Source organism: Pseudophryne corroboree, chromosome 9, assembly GCF_028390025.1.
Source record: "Pseudophryne corroboree isolate aPseCor3 chromosome 9, aPseCor3.hap2, whole genome shotgun sequence".
Taxonomy (NCBI): domain Eukaryota; kingdom Metazoa; phylum Chordata; class Amphibia; order Anura; family Myobatrachidae; genus Pseudophryne; species Pseudophryne corroboree.
This window is the reverse complement of record NC_086452.1, coordinates 228,370,370-228,392,619: the sequence shown is the minus strand read 5'-3', so window position 1 is coordinate 228,392,619 and position 22,250 is coordinate 228,370,370. Positions and strand designations below refer to the sequence as shown.

Here is a 22,250-nt window from a genome sequence, read left to right as displayed (position 1 = left end):
ACGTTGAGGGAGCAGTATCGGTGCTTCCACGGACATTCTCCACAGATCTGTGTACCAATGCCTTCTTGGCCAAGCTGGAGCTATTAGAATGATTGCTCCTTTTGCCTGTTTTATCTTTCTCACTACTCTGGGTAACAGAGATATTGGAGGGAACAGATCTGCCAGCTGAAACCTCCATTCTACTGACAGTGCGTCTACCAGGACTGCTCCTGGGTCCCTTGTTCTTGATCCGTACCTCGGAACTTTGTTGTTTAGACGAGACGCCATAAGGTCTATCTCCGGTAGACCCCATCTGTTCACCAGTGTCTAAAACACTTCTGGGTGTAGTGCCCATTCGGTTTCCTGAATGGTGTGCCGACTGAGAAAATCCGCTTCCCAATTTAGTACACTGGGGACAAATACTGCTGACAATGCTGGGAGATGGAGTTCTGCCCACTTTAGAATGGGAGTTACTTCCTCCATCAGACTCTTGCTGTGAGTCCCTCCTTGATGATTTAGGTATGCTACTGCCGTCGCATTGTCTGAGCGGATCTGGACTGGTCTTCCTTGTAGATTGTCCTTTGCCTGAACTAGGGCCAAGTAAATGGCTCTTATTTCTAACAGATTTATCGGCAGGCGACTTTCCCTTGCGGTCCATTTTCCCTGGAACCATAGGCTTCAGAGTACCGCCCCCCAACCTTGCAGGCTGGCATCTGTCGTCAGGACTTGCCACTCTTTTATCCAAAAGGGTCTCCCCTTGTTTAAATGGTCTGTCTGTAGCCACCATGCTAGAGACCTTTTTACATTTACTGGAATCTTTATCATCTGCTTCTTTATTGTTTGATGATTTCCGTTCCATTTTGTCAAAATGAGATGCTGCAATGGTCTGGAGTGGAATTGCGCATATTCCACCATGTCGAACATTGATACCATCAGACCCAACAGTCGCATTGCTGCATGGACTGACATTGTCTGGGCTTGCAACGCTTCCTGAGCCATGACCTGCACCTTGACTATTTTCTTCTCTGGTAAGAGAACTCTCTGTAGGTCTGAATCCAATATGGCTCCCAAATGAACCATCCGCTGTGATGGATTCAGGGACGACTTCTCCCAATTTATGAGCCACCCGTGTCTCTGTAAACAAACTATCGTCTGTTGGAGATGGCTCAACAGTAAATCTTGCGACTGTGCTAAGATTAATAGGTCGTCTAGGTATGGGAATATCCTTATCCCTTGTTTGCGCAGACAAGCTGCCATAACCACCATGATCTTGGTAAACACCCTGGGTGCTGTAGCTAGCCCGAAGGGCAGAGCTTGGAACTGGAAGTGTTCCTTGAGGATGGCAAACCTGAGGTAACACTGATGTGATAGTGCTATAGGCACATGTAGGTAAGCATCCCGCACATCCAGAGATACCATATAGTCTCCCGGTTCCATAGCCAACATTATGGAGCGTAACGTCTCCATGTGGAACTTCGGGATCCATATGTAATTGTTCAACATCTTCAGATTTAGAATTGGTCGATATGACCCATTTGGTTTCTGGATTAGAAACAGATTGGAGTAATACCCCTGTCCCTTTTGTGATGGAGGTACTGGGACAATCACACCTGACTGCAGTAATTTTTGGACTGCTTCTTGCAGGGCATTGGCCTTCGACTCTATACGAGACGGGCTGGTGCAAAAAAATCTTTGAGGAGGCTGCCTCCTGAATGGGAACCCATACCCCTGAGATACTACCTTCTGCACCCAGGTATCTGTTGTTGACTGTTGCCATGTGGGTGCAAATTGCAGGAGTCGGCCCCCAACCCTGGAATCCTCCAGGCGGAGGCCCGTCTCTTCAGGCTGAGGGCTTTTGTTCAGGTTTGGAAGCTGGCTTTTTGCTAGCCCACTGCTTCCTACCCCTGGATTTAAACTGGGGTTGTTTAGGCTCCTCTTTACCTTTCGCTTTGCTTTGCCAGCGAAATGAGCGAAATTTTAAACCCTTGGACTTAGGGTTGTAGGTAGCCGGAAATCTGACCCTCTTCGATTCAGCCTCTGACTCTAGGATATCCGATAAAGGTTTTCCAAATAATATATTACCCACGAAAGGCAATGCTTCCAATTCCTTCTTGGACTCCGCATCTGCCTTCCAGGTCCGTAGCCAGACTGCTCTGCGAGCGACTACTGCCAGGGCTGAAGCTTTAGAAGCAACAGTGCCTACATCAATGGCTGCTTCTTCTAAATACTGGGCAGATTGTCTTAAACGGCAAAGACGATCCTCTTGCTCCCTAGTAGGAGAGGGGATGTCATTCTCTAGTTCCTCTATCCATTCGCCCATTGCCTTTGCTACCCAGGCCGAAGCCATAGCAGGTCTTACCACTGCACCCACAAGAGAAAAAATATTTTTCAATAGGCTCTCTACCCTCCTGTCTGTGACATCATTCAAAGAGGTAGATGACAGTGGTAAAGCAGATTTGTGCACTAGTCGCAGAACATGTGCATCTACTTTTGGAGGAACTTCTCTCTTCGAACAATCTCCAGCAGGAAATGGATAATAAGAATCCCATCTCCTAGTAATCTTATACTTTTTACCGGGCGCTGCCCAAGACTCATCCATCATTTCCGTCAACTCCTCTGACGCTGGAAATTCAGCTTTCACTGACTTTGTTCGTTTGAATACAGGTGCTTTTGCTTTTAACGCTGTCTTGGCTGGTTCTTCCAGAGAAAGCACAGCCTTTACTGCATTAATGAGTTCAGCTACATCATCTGAACTAAAGCTCTGCGACTGATCATCATACGGAGTTGAATCTATTGTTTCCGCATCATCCGATGTATCCTCTTGTGTAGTCTGCCATACAGACGTATCTGTCTTAGTCTTACCTACCCCTTGGTTGCTTGTAGAGGCTACTGGAACCAAACCATAGGAAGGGAGCTGCATGTATGGGTTCATAGTGTAACCTAACCCTTGAGGTGGTGCTACTGGAGCTAACCTGTCCGCTATTGAAGACAGAGTCTTTGCGAACATATTCCATGGTGGCTCTACTGGAGGTTGAACTAACTCCTGTTTTTTACTTCGCTGAAAAGCGAAACAGTTTGCACACAAACCCTCATAAGTGACCAATTGAATCATATCAATTACCCCTGACTTACAAGATAAGCATGTTAGGGCTGTAGGAGTGCTTGACAAATTCTCCTCATCACTTTTGCCGCTCACAGACATTTTTTCTGCTATTGACTACACAATTTTGTGACTGAACCACACCCTATAATCAGTATATAGAGGTGAAATCAATCTGACCACAGTGCACCTGATTTGAGGGTCTGAACAGGACTGACATTACACAGAAAAGTCAGCACACTTACTAGCAGTCAGTCACATGTTAAAGCATTAGACATTGTCATATGAGAATACAACCTCCATAATAACTTATACATAAGTAGGAAAATTGTACTTCTGTTTAACTGGTTCTTTTTCAACATAACATGCAGAAAACACAGTAATATACAGGTCTCATATGCAATAGGTACTAAAAATTAACAGTGCACACTAAGAAGTAGAAGGAATTTTTAGTACTGTATACCCTGCCTCCAGGGAGCGGGATACAGGGAGACTCACCACACTTCCATATCCAAGCAAAGACGCTCGAAAGACGCTGAGTGGATTCAGACGCTACTGGTGTACACTGCCGCTCTTGGAAACTGATAACGGACACGGACGCTCACCAACGGACACGGACGCTGAGCGACTCCACGTGCATGCAGACACTAAAGGCCTGCGACTCGGTCTGGGCGGGTTTATATCCAGTGTACACAACCGCAGCGTCTAAGCTGCGACCGAGTACCCTCGTGGTAGCGTCTGAGCCGGAAGTGAGGTCATTCAGTTCATGAAACGAGAGACCCGCGGGAACTGGCCATGAACTCGGAGGAGGGACGGCCAGGAGAGCGTCTGAAACCCCCTGTTGACTTAAACTCCCAGGATCGCGGCCTCACCTAGTCCTGGCGCCTATGATCCCCGGAGCGTAGCGCTGTCACACTCGAGATGTTCGGCGCATCAACACGCTGTTTGTAGTCTCCACCAAATCAGCGTAGCTGTGTCCTGACCCCTCTAGTAAGAGGAAGTCCATATACTCACTGTCTCCCCATGCTCCGGCCACAGCCTGGTAACGTCTGCTGGACCTGCTAGAACATCCGACACAGACGCCCGTCGAGACAGCACTGTACCGCGAAGGTAAGCGTTGTTGCGACCCGGTGGGGAGTTGTTGGAGCGACTCTTTCTAATACACGTTTAAGACGCTGTTAAGAGAAGTCGCTCAAACCAAAACAGTAAGTCTATAAAAATAAAGTAATGAAAACTTGAGGCTGCTTTCACAGCAGCCCTGTGACCATGCGGCTTCCTGCCGCACCAAGCAAAAAACTGATCTGACTAAGTCAGTGGGCGGGACTATATAGTGGAGGCCCCAATGCATCCTGGGAGGCCAGAAAGCTCGTGACCGTGTTGGTGCCATTTTCGCTGTCGCTCGACAATATCCCAATGTTATCCTGTGGATAATCCTGTGGACCCAGCCAGAGAAAGGTTTATACTGTATGGTCAAAAATGTGTGAGACTGAGCTAGAGGAATGCCTTGGAATTGGGGAATGATTAGAACTATGTAAAAATAATGGTAGGTGTGCCACCGTACTGTGAGGTATTGGAAATGCCCAGACCAACATCAGTTGTGATCTGACATCTCACGAGCCAGTTTGAACACTGGACAGGCTGCTCATGGCAAGCCGACGTGAATTACTTGAGTTTGAGTGGAGCATGATGCTGCCCGACGGATGGGACATCCATTTCCAAAGTTGTGCAGACATTAAACATTCCTCGATCTACAGTGTCATGTGTGCAAAAGGAATACCTCCTGGAAGGCATTTACACCCACCGTGGACAGTGCAATGGCCGACCATGGGTGCTTAATGATCGTGACCAGTTTAGTCCGGCCAAAATTTTTTGTGGTAACAGACAAGAGACACTGGCTCAAATCACATCCACATTCAATTCAGGAGGTACCAGATGCATATCCAGCAAGTCAGTGCAGCGTTCTTTAGCTCCATGGGCTATGGGGGATGTGTTTACTTTGCCAGCTGTTGGGATACAGATGCAAGAATCCTGACAACCTGGCTATTCCCACTCGTGGGTGTCCATGACACCCATAGAGTGGGAATAGATCCTATGGCGAGTGCAGCAAACCACCGAGCCCGCAAGGGGACTCTTATCGCTCGCCCCGCTGCCGGCATTCTGGTGGGCGGGATGCCGGTGTCGGGAAAGTGACAGTCGGGAATTTCATCTGCTGGCAAATCATATGTAAACTGCTATGGGGACAGAAGACCCACCCTGTTAACATTTCAACACCAGACAGAGTCTCATCTGAGCTGTGACGTCGCTAATTGGACCCTGGAGGACTGGCAACTTGTGGCATGGTCCAATGAGTTGCTGATGGTAGGGTTTGGGCGTGGCACAGACTCCATGTTGTCAACAAGGCACTGTGCAGGCTGTTGGTGGTTCCATAATGGTTTGGGTCTGCTGGTCCACCTCAACACGTCACTGACCAGTAACTGCTACGCTGCTTTGCTTGGTGACCATTTGCTGCCCTTCATGTACCTTCACAATGATGTAATATTTCAGTATGATGATGCATGATTTCATCGATCCCAAGTTGTCCAGAATTGGTTAGAAAATCATTCTGGAGAGTTCCGACGAATGGTGTGGCCACCACGCACCTCTGACATGCACCCAATCGAGAATTTATTTGACGTGGTGGAGAGGTCCATTAACACCCAAGATCCTGCACCTACAAATATCAGGGAGCTGTTGGAAGCTAACCAGATGGCATGTGTTAACATCTCTCCCAAGTCTCAGATTAAGCGGCTCCCTAAGACAACAAGGCCTCTCCAGCTGTGAATGAACGCGCAGTGGCTTACTAGGGAACGCCTAGAAAACTGTCCTGATAAACCTACATTTTACTAACCACCCTCCGTTACCTCCCTCATACGCTAGCAACTTGTCAATCACTTTGCAGATAGATCATCTGTGCGTGCACTATCCCTAATCAAACGCTGCGCACGCACAGTGCGGCTTTGGTGCATACAAACTGGATAAAGAAAAATGTTCCATGGTGTACGAAATAGACATTGCATGCACATCTGATTCAGGCCTATTATTATACTCACCAAGCAGACTTTCAGTCCAGCTCATCTTTTCGCCGCAGGTTTTGTCAAACATACCCATTTTTGCGACTTCAGCTTGTCGCTCAACAAAAGCAAGCTGAAAATAAACAAAATCAGGTGTCATCTACTAAGCCATAATTTGTTTTGACTTGTTTTTGTTTCCAATGTAAATGTACATACTTGACATCTAATATCATATTACTTCTCACTAAAAAAGATTTGCAACTATAAAATTAATTGTAATTATTTCAGTGAACCCTGGCTTTTCTCTCATTTTAAAATAACAAATCTTGGGTAAGGGGGGGATTTTATATTGTCCAAGTTATCATCTCTAGCTTCCTGAATATCATTACAATTGTCAGTTCATTCAGAATAGACTCTAAGCAGCACTTTGGGCCATGTGATGTCTACAGTAAGGCCTCATGATAAAGCCTTTATCATGAGGCCTTATCGTAGACAAATCACATGGCCCTATGTGGGCACTGCTATTACGTAGTGTTAGGATTGCGAATATCTGAGAAGCCTTGGCGATGCTCAGCAGCTACACATGTCTTTGCAAACACGTGTGACCAATTCTCTGAAATTCTATACCAGATAGGCTCAGGCATGGTTACAAGTAATTTTTTAGTGTGATGGGGTGATACCAGGGGGGGGGGGGGGGGGAAGTACCTGTTTGTCTGTGACCCCTCACCCTTTCCCCTTTCTAGCACCTGATATATAATTATCAGAAGATGTGTGAGCGTGCCTAGGGTGACAAAAAAAAGCAAGCTACATCCGTAAAACTGATTGTTAAACTCTATGGGCCGGATGTAATGCCGTCCGAGTTGGCCAGAGGTGCGGGTTGCTGGCCAAACGAAGACTTTGTTTTAAAGCGACAATCAACAAGGCATGGTTTTGCCTTAAAAATGATTTCCGCTTTAAAAAAACTGCACACCCGGCCAACATTACATATGGCCCTCTGTCTGCCTCATACCTCCATAAAAGTAAGGATCTAGATTATGTTCAGGGCTAATTATTATTCTTAACCATTATTATATCAAGTGACTTCCTCACATATAAGACTGTCTACCATTCTTATAAAAATGCCCTGGACACTGCCAAACAAACATTTTTCCAAACTCTTATCTCTGCTGAAGCCTCTAACCCCAAACAACTCTTTAATACATTTAAATCACTTCTGAATCCTCCCGCACCTACCCCACCCGCCACTATCAAGGCACAGGATCTTGCTTCCTACTTCAAGGAGAAGATTGATAAGATCCGAGATGAAATGGTATGTTCTTCGGCAGCCAGTGACCTGCTCCGTTCTTTACCAGAACCCTCTGGCACTCTTTCTTCATTTGATCCCACAAATGAAGATGAAGTATTATCACTCTTCTCATCCTGCTTCTCTACTACCTCTCCTCTTGATCCTTTACCCTCACAAATAAGTAAAGCTCTGTCTCTGGTGCTCATCCATACCTTAACTAACATCTGTAATCTCTCTCTCTCTACTGGTATTTTTTCTTCACTCTTCAAACATGCAGTGATTACTCCCATTTAACAAAAAACTAAATTCTGACCCTAATGCTCTCTCAAACTACCGCCCTATCTCTCAGCTCCCTTGTCTCTCTAAGCTACTTGAGAGACTTGCCTACACTCGACTCACACACTTTCTTAACTCATACACTTTGTTGGACCCACTTTAGTCAGGCTTCCGTTCCCAATATTCCACAGAGACAGCACTGACTAAAGTGGTTAATGATTTGGTCACTACGAAGTCTAAAGGCCATCACTCACTATTTATACTTCTAGATCTATCTGCTGCATTTGACACTGTAAACCACTCTTCAGGTACAGACACTACAATCCCTAGGTCATAAAGACACAGCCCTTTCTTGGTTCCTATCGTACTAATCTAATCGCTCCTTCAGTGTTCGCTTCTCTGAATCTACCTCCTCTTCGCTACCTCTTTCAGTTGGAGTACCGCAAGGCTCAGTCTTGGGTCCTCTGCTTTTCTCTATCTATACCTCATCTCTTGGTAAACTAATCAGCTCTTTTGGTTTTCAGTATCATCTGTACGCAGATGATACTCAAATCTACCTATCCTCCCCTGACTTGTCCCCATCTGTACTGGACCGTGTCACTGAATGCCTTTCTGCCATTTCATCCTGGATGACATCTCGCCACCTCAAACTGAATATTTCAAAGACAGAGTTAATTATATTTCCACCGGCCAATAGTAGGTACCAACCTGATATCTCTATCACTGTTGAAAACTCGACTATCTACCCTACCCCACAAGCTCGCTGCCTAGGTGTCATCCTTGACTCTGATCTGTCCTTTGTTCCCCACATTCAATCTGTCTCAAGATCATGTTACATGCATCTAAAAAAACATATCCAAAATATGACCATACCTTACACAAGACACTGCTAAAACTCTAATCCACGCTCTCATTATCTCCCGCACTGATTATTGCAATAGTCTCCTAACTGGTCTTCCCAAAACGAGACTCTTACCACTACAATCCATTCTGAATGCAGCGGCGAGGCTTATCTTCCTCGCTAGACGTTCATCGTCTGCAGATCCACTCTGTCAGTCCCTCCATTGGTTACCTGTACTCTACCGCATTCAATATAAAATACTTTTACTCACACACAAGGCCATTAACCAAACTACACCAACGTACATCACTTCGCTTATCACAAAATATCTCCCAACCCGACCTCTTCGCTCTTCACAAGACCTGCGTCTCTCATCCACACTCATTACTCGCTCCCACTCATGACTGCAGGACTTTCATCGGGCTGCACCCACTCTGTGGAATGCCCTACCACGCACAATAAGACTCTCCTCTAGTCTCCAAACCTTCAAGCGTTCCCTGAAAACTCACCTCTTTAGGCAAGCGTATCAAATTCCAGAACCGCCCACATAACTTTCATAAACCTTCCTATCAAATTGCATCCACTCTGTACAGTCCACACATATCCTCACATGTCTTCTCATTCTATGCAATAGATAGGCATATGTACACAAGGAAAGGTGCTATTTCCCTATAGATTGTAAGCTTGCGAGCAGGGCCTTCCTACCTCTGACTGTTATCACCCAGTTTGTTATTGTTATTTCAAATTGTAAAGCGCAACAGAATTTGCTGCGCTATATAAGAAACTGTTAATAAATAATAAATAATAAAATATGGCGTCACCATGGGTCTGCAGCTCCTTGCAGGGTGCATGCACAGAAATAGTGAAAATATAACAGGGTATAATGTATATAACATTATGATAAAAACAAAACCAACATGAGCAATCACAACAAACCCAGCGCTGGCTGAATCCTGTATCCTGCAGCCAACAGGTTCAGGGCTACTGTGAGGAGCAGGGAGGAAATAATAGCAAAAAGTGGGGAAAGGAAGAGTACAAAAGGGAGAAGTAGTCTGCTTGTGAGAGCTCACTATCTATAGGGCATGGGAACAGAAAGTAGAATCTTTTTATTAGGGACATAATGGGGAGCTTAGGATCAGAGCTGGTAGAAAAGGGTTTTGAGAACCAGTTTAAGTGTTGCAGAGAGGTGGAGTGGCAGTGGAGATGAGAGTGGGGAGTCATATATACACTTTGGAAGAGAGGCCGCAACCATAGGCAAAGCGAAGTATGCTGGCAGCAGTGTGAAAAGGAAATTAGGTCTAATGAGGCGGGGGGGGGGGGGGGGGGGATTGCGGGCTTTGAGAAAGGACTTCATAGTTGAGTGTGGGGAGTTTGAAGTGGACTCTGTAGTGGAAGGGGAGAGAGTATAGTGTTTGGTAGAGAGGTGAGACAGAAGCAGAGCAGTTAGAGAAAAAGAGGAGTGTAGCAGCAGCCTTGAGGATGTACCGGTATGGAGGGAGGCAGGAGTGGGGGAAAACGGATAAGGGGAGGTAGACAGTCTCGACGGTAGATGACAAGTTAATGATGAGGGTCTTCATCGTATCGAAGTCCAGAAAGAGTCTAATTCTGGAGATATTACAAATATGGAAACAACAAGAACAGAAGAGAGCCTGAATGAGAAATTTGAGGCAGACGGAGTCTTGAACAACTCTTAAGCTGGCCATACATTAGAACGACCAGCATCAGATGTGAGTCGTATCACGATTTCCCTTGAACTCTCCAGCAGCTCCCTGGTAGTCCCGGACTCACGATTTGGTGTTTTTATGACACTATGTGCATACGATCTTATGAACCATTGTGCTTCCCTATACGACGGATTGTCTCTCGATCCATAGTATGCCTCACAAAAAGCATACATTCAAATGACGCTGTTCGAATGATACACTGTATGTGCATAAAACATGGTACGTCGTGCATAGAATTATGACGGATAATATAGGCTGCATGTATGATCAGAGGATGCGACATTCACTGCGTGGGACTGCACATCGAATCACAATCACAAATAATGCACGAGCTGCACACAATGCATCGACCGAGGCGTCCAAATCGTGTATTCATACCTAAAATCATTCTAGTGTATGACCAGCTTTAGACAACAGACCTTCGGGGCAGAAAAAATTGTGATATCGTCCATAAACAGTGGATAGGTGGGAGATGAGGGAAATCGGGAAGGTTTTAAAATGATGAGCTCAGTCTTAGATATGTTAAGTTAAAAAAAGCGCTTGGACACCAAAGAGGACATTAAGAAAAAGCTGGAAACATTGATAATAGAGGAGACGAGGTCAGTGCTGGACAGCTAGCTTATGAGCAAACTAAAGGAGGAAATATAAAGTGAAAAAAGAAGGGGAGCAAGAATGGAGCCTTGAGAGATACCAACAGGTAATAGAAGATTGCGGGAAAGGCTAAATAAATAAAAATAAATAAAAAAATAAAAAGGAGACAAAGAGTGGACAGAGAAGTCATGTAGGACAACAGCCAGCAGATAGTCTTACGTAAAGGATTTGTAGTAGAAGAGGACACTCCATGGTGTCTGTACAAAAGAAGTAAAGCGTCTGTAAATGGTACAATAATTAGTAAAATGTAAGTTTTATTCACTAATTAGTTACAATACTTTGAGATTTATATCAAACAATCAAGAACAAGCAGGAAAATATTTATACTGGTAAGAACACTTCTTACTATTTTTTAACAAATATTTTGCTGCTTGCTCTTAAACATTTGCTATAAATCCTCAAGTATTTTAACTAATAGGTGAATAAATAGAAGAGTTATGGTAAAAACGAGATTTATGGTAAGAACTTACCGTTGTTAAATCTTTCTGCGAGGTACACCGGGCTCCACAAGGAATAACATCGGGGGTGTAGAGTAGGATCTTGAGCCGAGGCACCAACAGGCTCAAAGCTTTGACTGTTCCCAAGATGCACAGCGCCACCTCCTCTATAACCCTGCCTCCGTGCACAGGAGCTCGGCTTCGTTAACCAGTCCAATGCAGTAGCAGGTACCAGAGACGACAATCGTTAGTAACCACAAACACCACACACTCACTACAGGAGAGGGTGTCAGCGGCTAATGCCATACCAACCCAAAGAAGCCAAGTACGTCAGGGTGGGCGCCTTGTGGAGCCCAGTGTACCTTGCAGAAAGAGATTTAACAACAGTAAGATCTCACCATAAATCTCGTTTTCTGCTGCGGGGTACACTGGGTTCCACAAGGATTAACATCGGGGATATCCTAAAGCTGTTCCTTATGGGAAGGGGACGCACTGCAGCGGGCACAAGTACCTGGCGTCCAAAGGAAGCATCCTGGTAGGCGGAAGTATCAAAGGCATAGAACCATATAAACGTGTTCACTGAGGACCACGTAGCCGCCTTGCACAATTGTTCAAGGGTCGCACCATGGCGGCCCGCCCAAGAAGGTCCAACATACCGAGTAGAATGGGCTTTGATGGTAGCAGGAGCTGGCAGACCAGCCTGTACATAAGCATGTGCAATCACCATTCTAATCCATCTAGCCAAGGTCTGCTTGTTAACAGGCCAGCCACGTTTGTGAAATCCAAACAGCACAGAGAGAGAATCAGACTTCCTAATGGAGGCAGTTCTCTTCACATAGATACGGAGAGCCCGTACCACATCCAAAGACCGCTCTTTGGAAGACAACTCAGGAGAACTAAAGGCCGGAAGCGCAATCTCCTGATAAAGGTGGAAGAAAGACACCACCTTGGGTAGATAACCCGGACGCGTTCTAAGAACCGCCTGGTCACGGTGAAAAATCAGATAGGGGGACTTACAGGATACAGGATAAGGCACCCAAGTCCGAGACCCTTTTAGCTGACGTGATAGCCAGCAAAAACAAAACCTTAAGGGAAAGCCACTTAAGGTCTGCAGACGCAAGAGGCTCAAATGGATACTCTTGCAAGGCCTCCAGAATCACCGACCGTTCCCAAGGGCGGGTGGTAAATAAGGAGGCTGAATCCGCAACACACCCTGAGTGAAAGTATGAACAACCGGTAGGGTAGCAATCTTTCTCTGAAGCCATACCGACAAGGCAGAAACGTGAACCTTGAGGGAGGCCAGACGAAGGCCTAAGTCCAGGCCCTGTTGTTGTACAGTTTCACCGTACTAAACTTGAAAAGTCATGATTATGAGACACGCACCAAGTAAAGTAAGAATTCCAGACCCTATGGTAAATCCGAGTTGAAGCCGGCATACGGGCCTTAAACATAGTTTGAATGACTGCCTCAGAAAAACCCTTGGCCGTCAAGATGGAAGCTTCAAGAGCCACGCTGTCAAAGCCAGACGGGCCAAGTCCTGGTAAACACAAGGGCCCTGAACGAGGAGGTCTGGAAGTAGAAGGGGATGATCTAGCGAGAGGCCCTGTAGATCCGAGAACCAGTGCCATCTGGGCCACGCTGGAGCGATCAGAAGTAGGATTCCTCCTTCTTGCTTGAACTTCCTTATTACTCTGGGCAGGAGTGACACCGGAGGGAAAACATACGGCAGCCGAGAGTTCCATGAAATTGCCAGAGCGTCCACGAATGCTGCTTGAGGATCCCTTGTCCTTGCTCCGAAGACCGGAACCTTGTGATTGTGTCGAGACACCATCAGGTCCACATCTGGAAAGCCCCACTTGTCCACGAGAAGATGAAAAACCTCCGGATGGAGGCTCCACTCTCTGGCGTGTACGTCCTGACGACTGAGAAAGTCTGCATCCCAGTTTAGGACCCCCGGAATGAACACCGCGGATATGGCCGGCAGATGGCGTTCTGCCCACTGAAAAATCCGTGATACTTCCCTCATTGCCATGCGGCTCCCAGTGCCGCCTTGATGATTGATGTACACCAAGATGGACGAAGTGGCAGCCTTCCCCAGCGGCGCTGTATAAGAAAGATTTCGGTATAGAGGTTGTTGCACCCCGGCATGATCCACCACGGGAGGCTCAAGATCCAATTGCTGAACTGGGACAGTTCATAAAGGACACACTAAGTAAGGAGCAAGAACCTGTCTCAGAGGTATCGGTGCAGAGTCCCATTTCTGAGGTTGCTCTACCAAGGGAGAGTTCTCTATATGAGACCCGAGAGCTGGAAAACTTGAGGGGAGAGTTCCAAAAGCTGGCCCTAAGTAATAGCCAGCTAAAAGATATAGTGAAGGAGATTCCTAAACTACAGAGTTGAATAAGAGACCTGGACAAGAGAATCAAAATGGGTTATGTGCCGGTCATAGAACAGCAAGAGACGGTGACTAGGGCCAAAGATGGGAGATCGGAGGACGAAGCAGTCATGTTAATGAAGGAAATGTTACCAAAGCTGGAAAGACTGAAGGAAGCACTAAAAGTTCAACAAATGAAAGGACTTTCTGAGACTCGGGACCAGTGCCTCACTCTGGGGGTGGGGGCAAAGTTGGACCATGACCTCAGAACAATTAAAGTTGAGACAGAGACAGCAGATCCACACTTCACATTCTGTGATTCATTCTAATTATCTCTCCCCTCGGGTATATCCTGAGATATTACTTTTTCAGGTGCACTCTTATTAGTGTACAGGATAGTGTTCTATCTACTATCATACCACATCGCGTATGCCCAATCTCGTCTGATCAGGGAATACTACATGTAGTAGCATAACACTAATATTCTCCTGATCTTACACTAACAGCAGGATCACCACTGTCTTCTTCCTTCCTACTGGACATAGATGTGCCTGGAGTCCCAGAATTGTATCTAACTCCATTATTGTTTTGGCTGATAAGTAATCACAATCATTTCAAAGGGTATTTTGATATACATAATGATAAGGATGACTGTTATCAGATACTAAGGCCATTTCGTTGTGACTCTAACCCATTGTGGTTTCATTAAACACAAGCATTGCTTGGGCTGGTGAGACGGGATAACACTGCAGTACTGTGAGTGTCTGCAGTGTATCATTAACCTACTATAATCGTAGTTCACCAGAACATATTTTAATTTTATTTATAATAATTCAAACTTAACCTTTTCTATACATTTGAGGAATACTGTATTTTCTTATGTACTTAATAAAATTTGGTTTTAAATCACTAGACATTATACATTGTCACTATCATTATACTAACGAGTGCGCCCACACAAGAGTCTTCTTTCCCTTCTCGATTTTTGTTCTCAACTATAATACTGACTCGGGGCGCACCACCAGGAGGGTTTAATTTGGGCAACTCATAATTCCCAGTAATTACCCGATTCTGGTTCTAATGTTGACCAGTGCGGAATCACCAACCTTTAGTCGCTAGACCCATGGAGTCATCAGAGCGTCTACCGCCACTGCCTGTGGATCTCTCAACCTGGAACAATACTGATTGAGCTTCTTGTTGAGACGAGAGGCCATCATGTCAATTTGTGGATATCCCCACCGATGTGTCAAGCACCTGAACACTTCTGGGTGAAGGCCCCACTCCCCCGAGTGCAGGTCATGTCTGCGGAAGAAGTCTGCTTCTCAGTTGTCTATTCCCGGAATGAAGACAGCTGACAACGCTACAGCGTTTTTTTTCTGCCCAGAGGAGAATTCTTGACACCTCTGACATTGCTGCTCTGCTTTTTATTCCGCCCTGTCGGTTTGTGTACGTTACTGCCGTCATATTGTCCGACTGGACTTGAATGTCCCGATCCTGAAGATAAGAGGCTTGCAGAAAAGCGCTGTATATGGCCCTGAGTTCCAGAATGTTTATTGGAAGGATAACTTCCTGACTTGACCATCTTCCTTGAAACTGCACCCCCTGGGTGACTGCTCCCCAAACTCAGAGGCTTGCGTCCGTGGTTAACAGGATCCAGTCCTGAATTCCGAACCTCCGACCCTCGACGAGGTGAGAGGTCTGTAGCCACCACAGAAGGGAGATCCTGGCTTTTCGGCGACAGACGAATCCTCTGGTGCATGTGAAGATGCGACCCGGACCATTTGTCCAGCAGATCGAGCTGGAAAGGTCTTGCGTGAAACCTTCCGTATTGAAGCACCTCGTAAGAGGCCACCATTTTTCCCAGAAGGCGAATGCGTAGATGCACCAATATCCGGATTGGCTTCAGGACATCCCGAACCAGCGACTGGATTACCAATGCCTTTTCCAATGGAAGGAACACTTTCTGCGACTCTGTGTCCAGTATCATTCCCAGAAATGGGAGACTCTGTGTTGGCTCTAGGTGAGATTTCAGAAGGTTCAGAATTCACCCGTAATCCTGGAGGTTTGGTTGAGAGGCCAATGCTGTCCAGCAACCTCTCCCTGGACGGCGCCTTTATCAGAAGATCGTCCAGGTACGGAATTATGTTCACTCCCTGCTTGCGGAGTATACACATCCTCTCTGCCTGCACTTTGGTGAACACCCTCGGTACCGTGGAGAGACCAAATGGCAGGGCCTCTAGTGCAAACCATAGATAAGCCTGATGAGGCAGCCAGAGCGGAATGTGAAGGTACGCATCCTTGATATCCAAAGACACTAGGAATTCCCCTTCCTCCAGACCTGAGACCACCACTCTCAGAGACTCCATCTTGAACTTGAACACTCTTAAGAATGGGTTCAAGGACTTGAGGTTCAGAATTGGTCGTACAGAACCGTCCAGTTTCGGTACTACAAACAAGTTGGAATAGTACCCCTTGTTGTGTAGATGAGGTGGAACTGGAATTGGAGTCTGTACCAGTTTTTGGATGGCCTGCTGTAAAGTTATACTTGCCTCTTGTGAAGCTGGTAAGCCTGATTTGAAGAATCTGTGAGGTGGGAGCTCTTGGAACTCTTCTGTAGCCCTGGGAAATAAGATCTATTACCCAGGGATCCCGGCACGAACTTGACCAGATGTGACTGAAGAATTGTAGTCGGGCTCCCACCTGATAGACCTCCAGGCCTTGCGGTCCACCGTCATGCTGAAGGCTTTGAGGAAGCAGAGCCTGAGCTCTGTTACTGAACACCTGCATTTGCTGGTTTGCGTGGTTTACCTCTTGCGCTTCTGGAGGCCGTAGAACCATCTCTGGATAGTCCCTTAAACTTGGCTGTCTGAAAGGACTGTAAATTTGAAGCTGAATAAGCTTTCCTGGCTGGGGGAGCTGCGGAAGGAAGATACTTAGACTTATAAGCAGTAGCTTTGGAGATCCATTTGTCTAGTTTGTCTCCATACAAGGCCTCTCCTGTGAATGGTAGGCCTACCACGCCTTTCCTGGATTCCGTATCAGGAGTCCACTGGCGTAGCCACAAGCCTCTGCTTTCTGACACAGCCAAAGCGGTGGCGCGTGCATTAAGCAAACCAATCTCTTTTATGGCTTCCACCATAAAGTTTGCAGAGTCCTGTATATGCTGTAGGAGTAAAACACACACCCTAGACAAGGAATCTAACCTCTCAATTAGGTTATAATACACAAGGTGGAAAGCTGCTCAATCAGATTGTAATGTCACTCAGGTGCTAAAAGGGGAGGGGTAATTCTGTGTAGGAAAAAAAACTGTGTTCCCTAATGCACACCGAGTGAATAATATTACTATATAATAATGGTCAGATAATACGGAGTATTAGCCCCCAGTGACGGAGAAGCCTTGTCGATCGGCCTGGGGGCTTAACCCTATATCTGCAGATATACGCAACTAAGATCTCCGTATTATCTGACCATTATTATATAGTAATATTATTCACTCGGTGTGCATTAGGGAACACAGTTTTTTTTCCTACTCTCAATTAGGTTACCTGACCATTTATCAATGGCTTTTGTGATCCACGCACATGCAATAGTGGGTCTCTGGGCCACCCCAGCAGCTGTGAACAATGATTTGAGTGTAGTCTCAATTATACGATCAGCCGTATCTTTTAGGGAGGCTGCACCAGTCCAAGGGAATACAATTTTATGTGACGGCCTAGAGAGTGATGCATCCACTATCGGTGGGTTTTCCCATTTTTTCCTATACTCCAGGGGAAAAGGAAAAGATGAAAGCAACCTTTTAGGGATTTGAAATTACTTATCAGGGTTAACCCACGGTTCTTCAAACAGGGTATTCAATTCCTTTGACGCAGGAAAAGTGACAGAGGACTTCTTTTTTACATTAAAATAAGAATCCTTACACTCCTCTGATACCTTATCAGGAATTTGCAGAACATCTCTGATAGCCTCTATAAGAGCCTCTATTCCCAGTAACAGAGTAGCATCCCCCCCTCCAAATCCACCTCACCCTCCTCCATGTCTGACCCGTCAACGTCACAGTCAGACTGAAGGATATCAGCCAGTTAACGTTTTTGCGACATATGGGAGGGGATTGAGACGATGGTTTGTGGACTGAGTCTCTATTCATAAACTCATCCACAGTCTGTCCTAAGTATAGCGTCTCTAATTGCGGGATAGTTTTGTAGAAATATTTGAGATCATTCCTTTAATGGAATTAACCCATTCCAGTTCAGCCCCGCTATTCTGGGAAGGTGCACTGCCCTGAGTACCCAGTAGTGAGTCCCCTGGTGAAGAGGAACACTCCGTTGTACAAGAAACACACTCTTTGCCTGACATAATGTAAATGTGACCCCACACACACACACACACACACACACACACACACACACACACACACACAAAAAAAATAAGCACAATTAACCCACAAAGAGCCCTTCAGGGAGACACAGTTGTTTGGAGCCAGCCCCCACCACGCCCTTATCGCTAATTCCAAGCTTAGCCGGGTCGCAGACTAAGTACCCTGATAGGGGACTTGGTACACTAATAATCGCTCCCCCTCTGCTATGACCCCCTGGTACCGCTGAGGTAATCTGGAGTCACACTAGAAGAGCTGCGCGTCCCAGTCAGTCAGCGTCTGTGTCCATTGCAGAGGTAAAATGGCGCTGGTGAGCTGCTGGATCCTCTCATAGTGAAGCCCCGCCCCTTCAATGGCACGCGGTCTTCCTGCTTTTTTTATACTGGCTGATGTAATCCGTTGCTTAAAATGGAGAGAAAACCGTTTTAAGACTGTTTTTGCCAGTGTTGATACTGTGTACAGCGTACTGAGACGCAGCTGTGTACTGTGTGTGGAGACGCATTCTGCGCCGGTTAGAAGCTGTGCATCTCTGTACCCTCATGCCACCATAATGGCCGGCGAACCGCTAGTTGGGACGTCAGCTTAGTACTCACCACTTTTCATTCTTCTGGCTGTTAGGGGTGGCGGCGTGCTGCGGGAATGTACGCTCGCCATGGTGGGGCTTGCGAATAGTTCCCTGAGGAGCTCAGTGACCTGTCAGCGGGGAACGGGACCATTAACCCTTCAAGAGGTTGGGCCGTCTCCACCCCTTCCTTCCCCCTAAGTCCAACGAAGCAGACAGGCTGGTGCCACTCAGCCCTGCCTGAAAATAACAAACATATAAAATAAATGCAGAAAACTCTTCAGGAGTTTCCATAAGCGTGACCGGCTCCTCCGGGAACATTTTCTAAACTGAGTCTGATAGGAGGGGCATAGAGGGAGGAGCCAGCCCACACTATCAAATTCTTAAAGTGCCCATGGCTCCTATTGGACCTTTCTATACCTTATGCTAATAAATGGAACCCCAGTATCCTCTAGGACGTAAAAGAAAATAGTATTTAATTACCTACCGGTAAAACCTTTTCTTGTAGTCCGTAGAGGATGCTGGGGTCCACATTAGTACCATGGGGTATAGACGGGTCCCTTGGGAGCCATGGGCACTTTAAGAGTTTACTAGTGTGGGCTGGCTCCTCCCTCTATGCCCCTTCTACCAGACTCGGTGTAGAAACTATGCCCGAGGAGACGGACATACTTCGAGAGAAGGAAATACAGAGATAGTGGTGAGATTCAAACCAGCACACACATAATAAGGCAAACCAAGCAAACCAGCTTGAACAATTCAGCAACAGCTGAACAAAAGTACTTAACCAAGTAGCAATGCAGTACTTAACCAAGTAACAAAGCGGTACTGAACCAAGTAACTACTGCAGGAAAACAAAGCGCTGGGCGAGCGCCCAGCATACTCTACGGACTACGAGAAAAGGATTTACCGGTAGGTAATTAAAATCCTATTTTCTCTTACGTCCTAGAATATGCTGGGGTCCACATTAGTACCATGGGGATGTATCAAAGCTCCCAGTGCGGAAGGGAGAGCACGGAGGCTCCTGCAGAACCGATTGACCAAACTTAAGGTCATCAGAAGCCAAATTATCGAACTTGTAGAACTTAGCAAACGTGGTTGATCCTGACCAAGTAGCCGCTCAGCAAAGCTGTAAAACCGAGACAACCCTGGCAGCCGCTGAGGAAGAACCCACCGTACGAGTACAGTGGACCTTAACAGATTTTGGACACATCAAATTATCTGCTTAGAAGCAGGACACCCCCAATCTTGCTGGGATCATAAAGGACAAACAGAGTCCGACTTTCTGTGACGAGAAGTTTTCTTCACATAAATCTTCAAATCTCTCACAACATCCAAGGACTCTGAGGTAATTCAGGAGTCAGTAGCCACTGGCACCACAATAGGTTGGTTGATATGAAAAGCCGACACAACCTTCGGAAGAAACTGCTGACGCGTCCTCAGCTCAGCTCTATCTTCATGGAAAATTAAGTATGGGCTTTTGCAGAACAATGCCCCCAATTCAGACACAAGTCAAGCAGATGCAAATGCCAACAGTGTGACCGCCTTCCAAGTGAGAAACTTGACCTCAACCTCCTGTAAAGGCTTGAACCAGTCCGATTGCAGGAACTGCAACACCACGTTAAGATCCCAAGGTGCCGTAGGAGCCACAAAGGGAGGCTAGATGTGCAGGACCCCTTTCAAGAAAGTCTGAACCTCAGGAGAGAAGCCAATTGTTTCTGGAAGAAAATGGACAAGGCCGAAATCTGGACCTTTATGGAGCCCAAACGTAGGCCCACATCCACACCTGCTTGCAGGAAGAGGAGAAACCGCCCAAGTTGAAACTCCACCGTAGGAAACTTCTTGGATTCAAACCAAGACACATACTTTTTCCAAATGCGATGGTAATGTTTGGACGTTACTTCTTTCCTAGCCTGTATCAGGGTAGGAATAACCTTATTCGGAATGCCCTTCCGAGCTAAAATCTGACGTTCAACCACCATGCTGTCAAACGTAGCCGTGGTAAGTCTTGATAAGCGAACGGCCCCTGTTGCAGAAGGTACTCTCGAAGAGGAAGAGGCCTCGGATCTTCCAGCAGTAACTCCAGAAGATACGCATACCAAGCCTTTCTTAGCAAGTCAGGAACAATGAGGATCACCTGAAATTTTGATCTTTTTAGAAGTTTGAGAATCCTTGGGATGAGTGGAAGTGGAGGGAACACATACACTGATTTGAACACCCATGGAGTCACCAGTGCGTCCACCGCCACTGCCTGTGGGTCTCTCGACCTGGAACAGTACCTGCGAAGCTTATTGTTGAGGCGGGATGCCATCAGGTCTATGTGAGGTACACCCCAAAGACTTGTCACCTCTGCGAACACCTCCGGATGGAGGCCCTACTCCCCTGGATGGAGGTCGTGTCTGCTGAGGAAGTCCGCTTCCCAGTTGTCCACTCCCGGAATGAAGATTACTGACAGCGCCGTTGCGTGCTTTTCTGCCCAGAGGAGAATCATTGTCACCTCTGCCAGTGCAGCTCTGCTCTTCGTTCCGCCTTGTCGGTTTATGTAAGCCACTGTCTGACTGCACCTGAATGGCCTGATCTTGCAGAAGATGGGCCGCTTGGAGAAGACCGTTGTACACGGCTCTTCGTTCCAGAATGTTTATCGGAAGGATGGATTCCAGACTTGACCACCTTCCTTGGAAGTTTTCCCCTTGGGTGACCGTGCCCCAAGCTCTGAGACTTGCATCCATGGTTAGAAGGATCCAGGTCTGAATCCCGAACCTGCGGCCCTCGAGAAGGTGAGGGATTTGTAGCCACCACAAACGGGAAATCCTGGCTTTCAGCGACAGACATATCCTCTGGTGCATGTGCAGGTGAGATCCCGACCACTTGTCTAGGAGATCCAGTTGGGAGGATCGTGCATGAAATCTTCTGTACTATAGAGCCTCGTAGGAGGCAACCATCTTCCCCAGCAGGCGAATGCACTGATGAACCGATACCCGGGCAGGCTTCAAGACATCCCGGACCATTGATTGCATCACCAACGCCTTTTCCACCGGTAGAAACACCCTCTGCACTTCCGTGTCGAGGATCATCCCCAGGAAAGACAATCTCCTTGTCGGCTCCAAATGTGACTTTGGAAGATTCAGGATCCATCCATGATCCCTGGAAGATGCTTTTATCAGCAGATCGTCCAGATATGGAATTATGGTCACTCCCTGCTTGCGGAGGAGTAGCATCATCTCTGCCATTACCTTTGTGAACACCCTCGGTGCCGTGGATAGGCCAAATGGCAGTGCCTGGAACTGATAGTGACAGTCTAACAGCGCAAATCTGAAATAAGCCTGGTGAGGCAGCCAAATCGGAATGTGGAGGTATGCATCTGTGATATCCAGGGATACCAGAAATTCCCCCTCCTCCAGACCTGAGCTCACCGCTCTAAGAGACTCCATCTTGAACTCCCTCAAATAGGGGTTTAAAGATTTCAGATTCAATATCGGTCTGACCGAACCGTCCGGTTTCGGTACCACAGAGAGTTTTGAGTAGTAACCCAGGTGGAACTGGAACAATGTCATTTCCCTTTTCCAATTTTTGAATGGCTTCCTGTAGGATAGCCCTTTGTG

At 46.6% G+C, this 22,250-nt stretch overlaps 1 protein-coding gene across 4 annotated transcripts in view; it reads right to left on the bottom strand.

Annotated features, from left to right (window-relative positions):
* CLCC1 (chloride channel CLIC like 1) overlaps window positions 1-22,250 on the bottom strand; it is a 251,622-nt gene that overhangs the window by 163,035 nt on the left and 66,337 nt on the right. For all 4 annotated transcript variants that reach the window (XM_063940150.1, XM_063940151.1, XM_063940152.1 and 1 more), the window contains exon 7: window positions 6,169-6,262. In XM_063940150.1, the coding sequence (XP_063796220.1) occupies window positions 6,169-6,262 (94 nt within the window). The remainder of the gene's footprint in view (window positions 1-6,168; window positions 6,263-22,250) is intronic.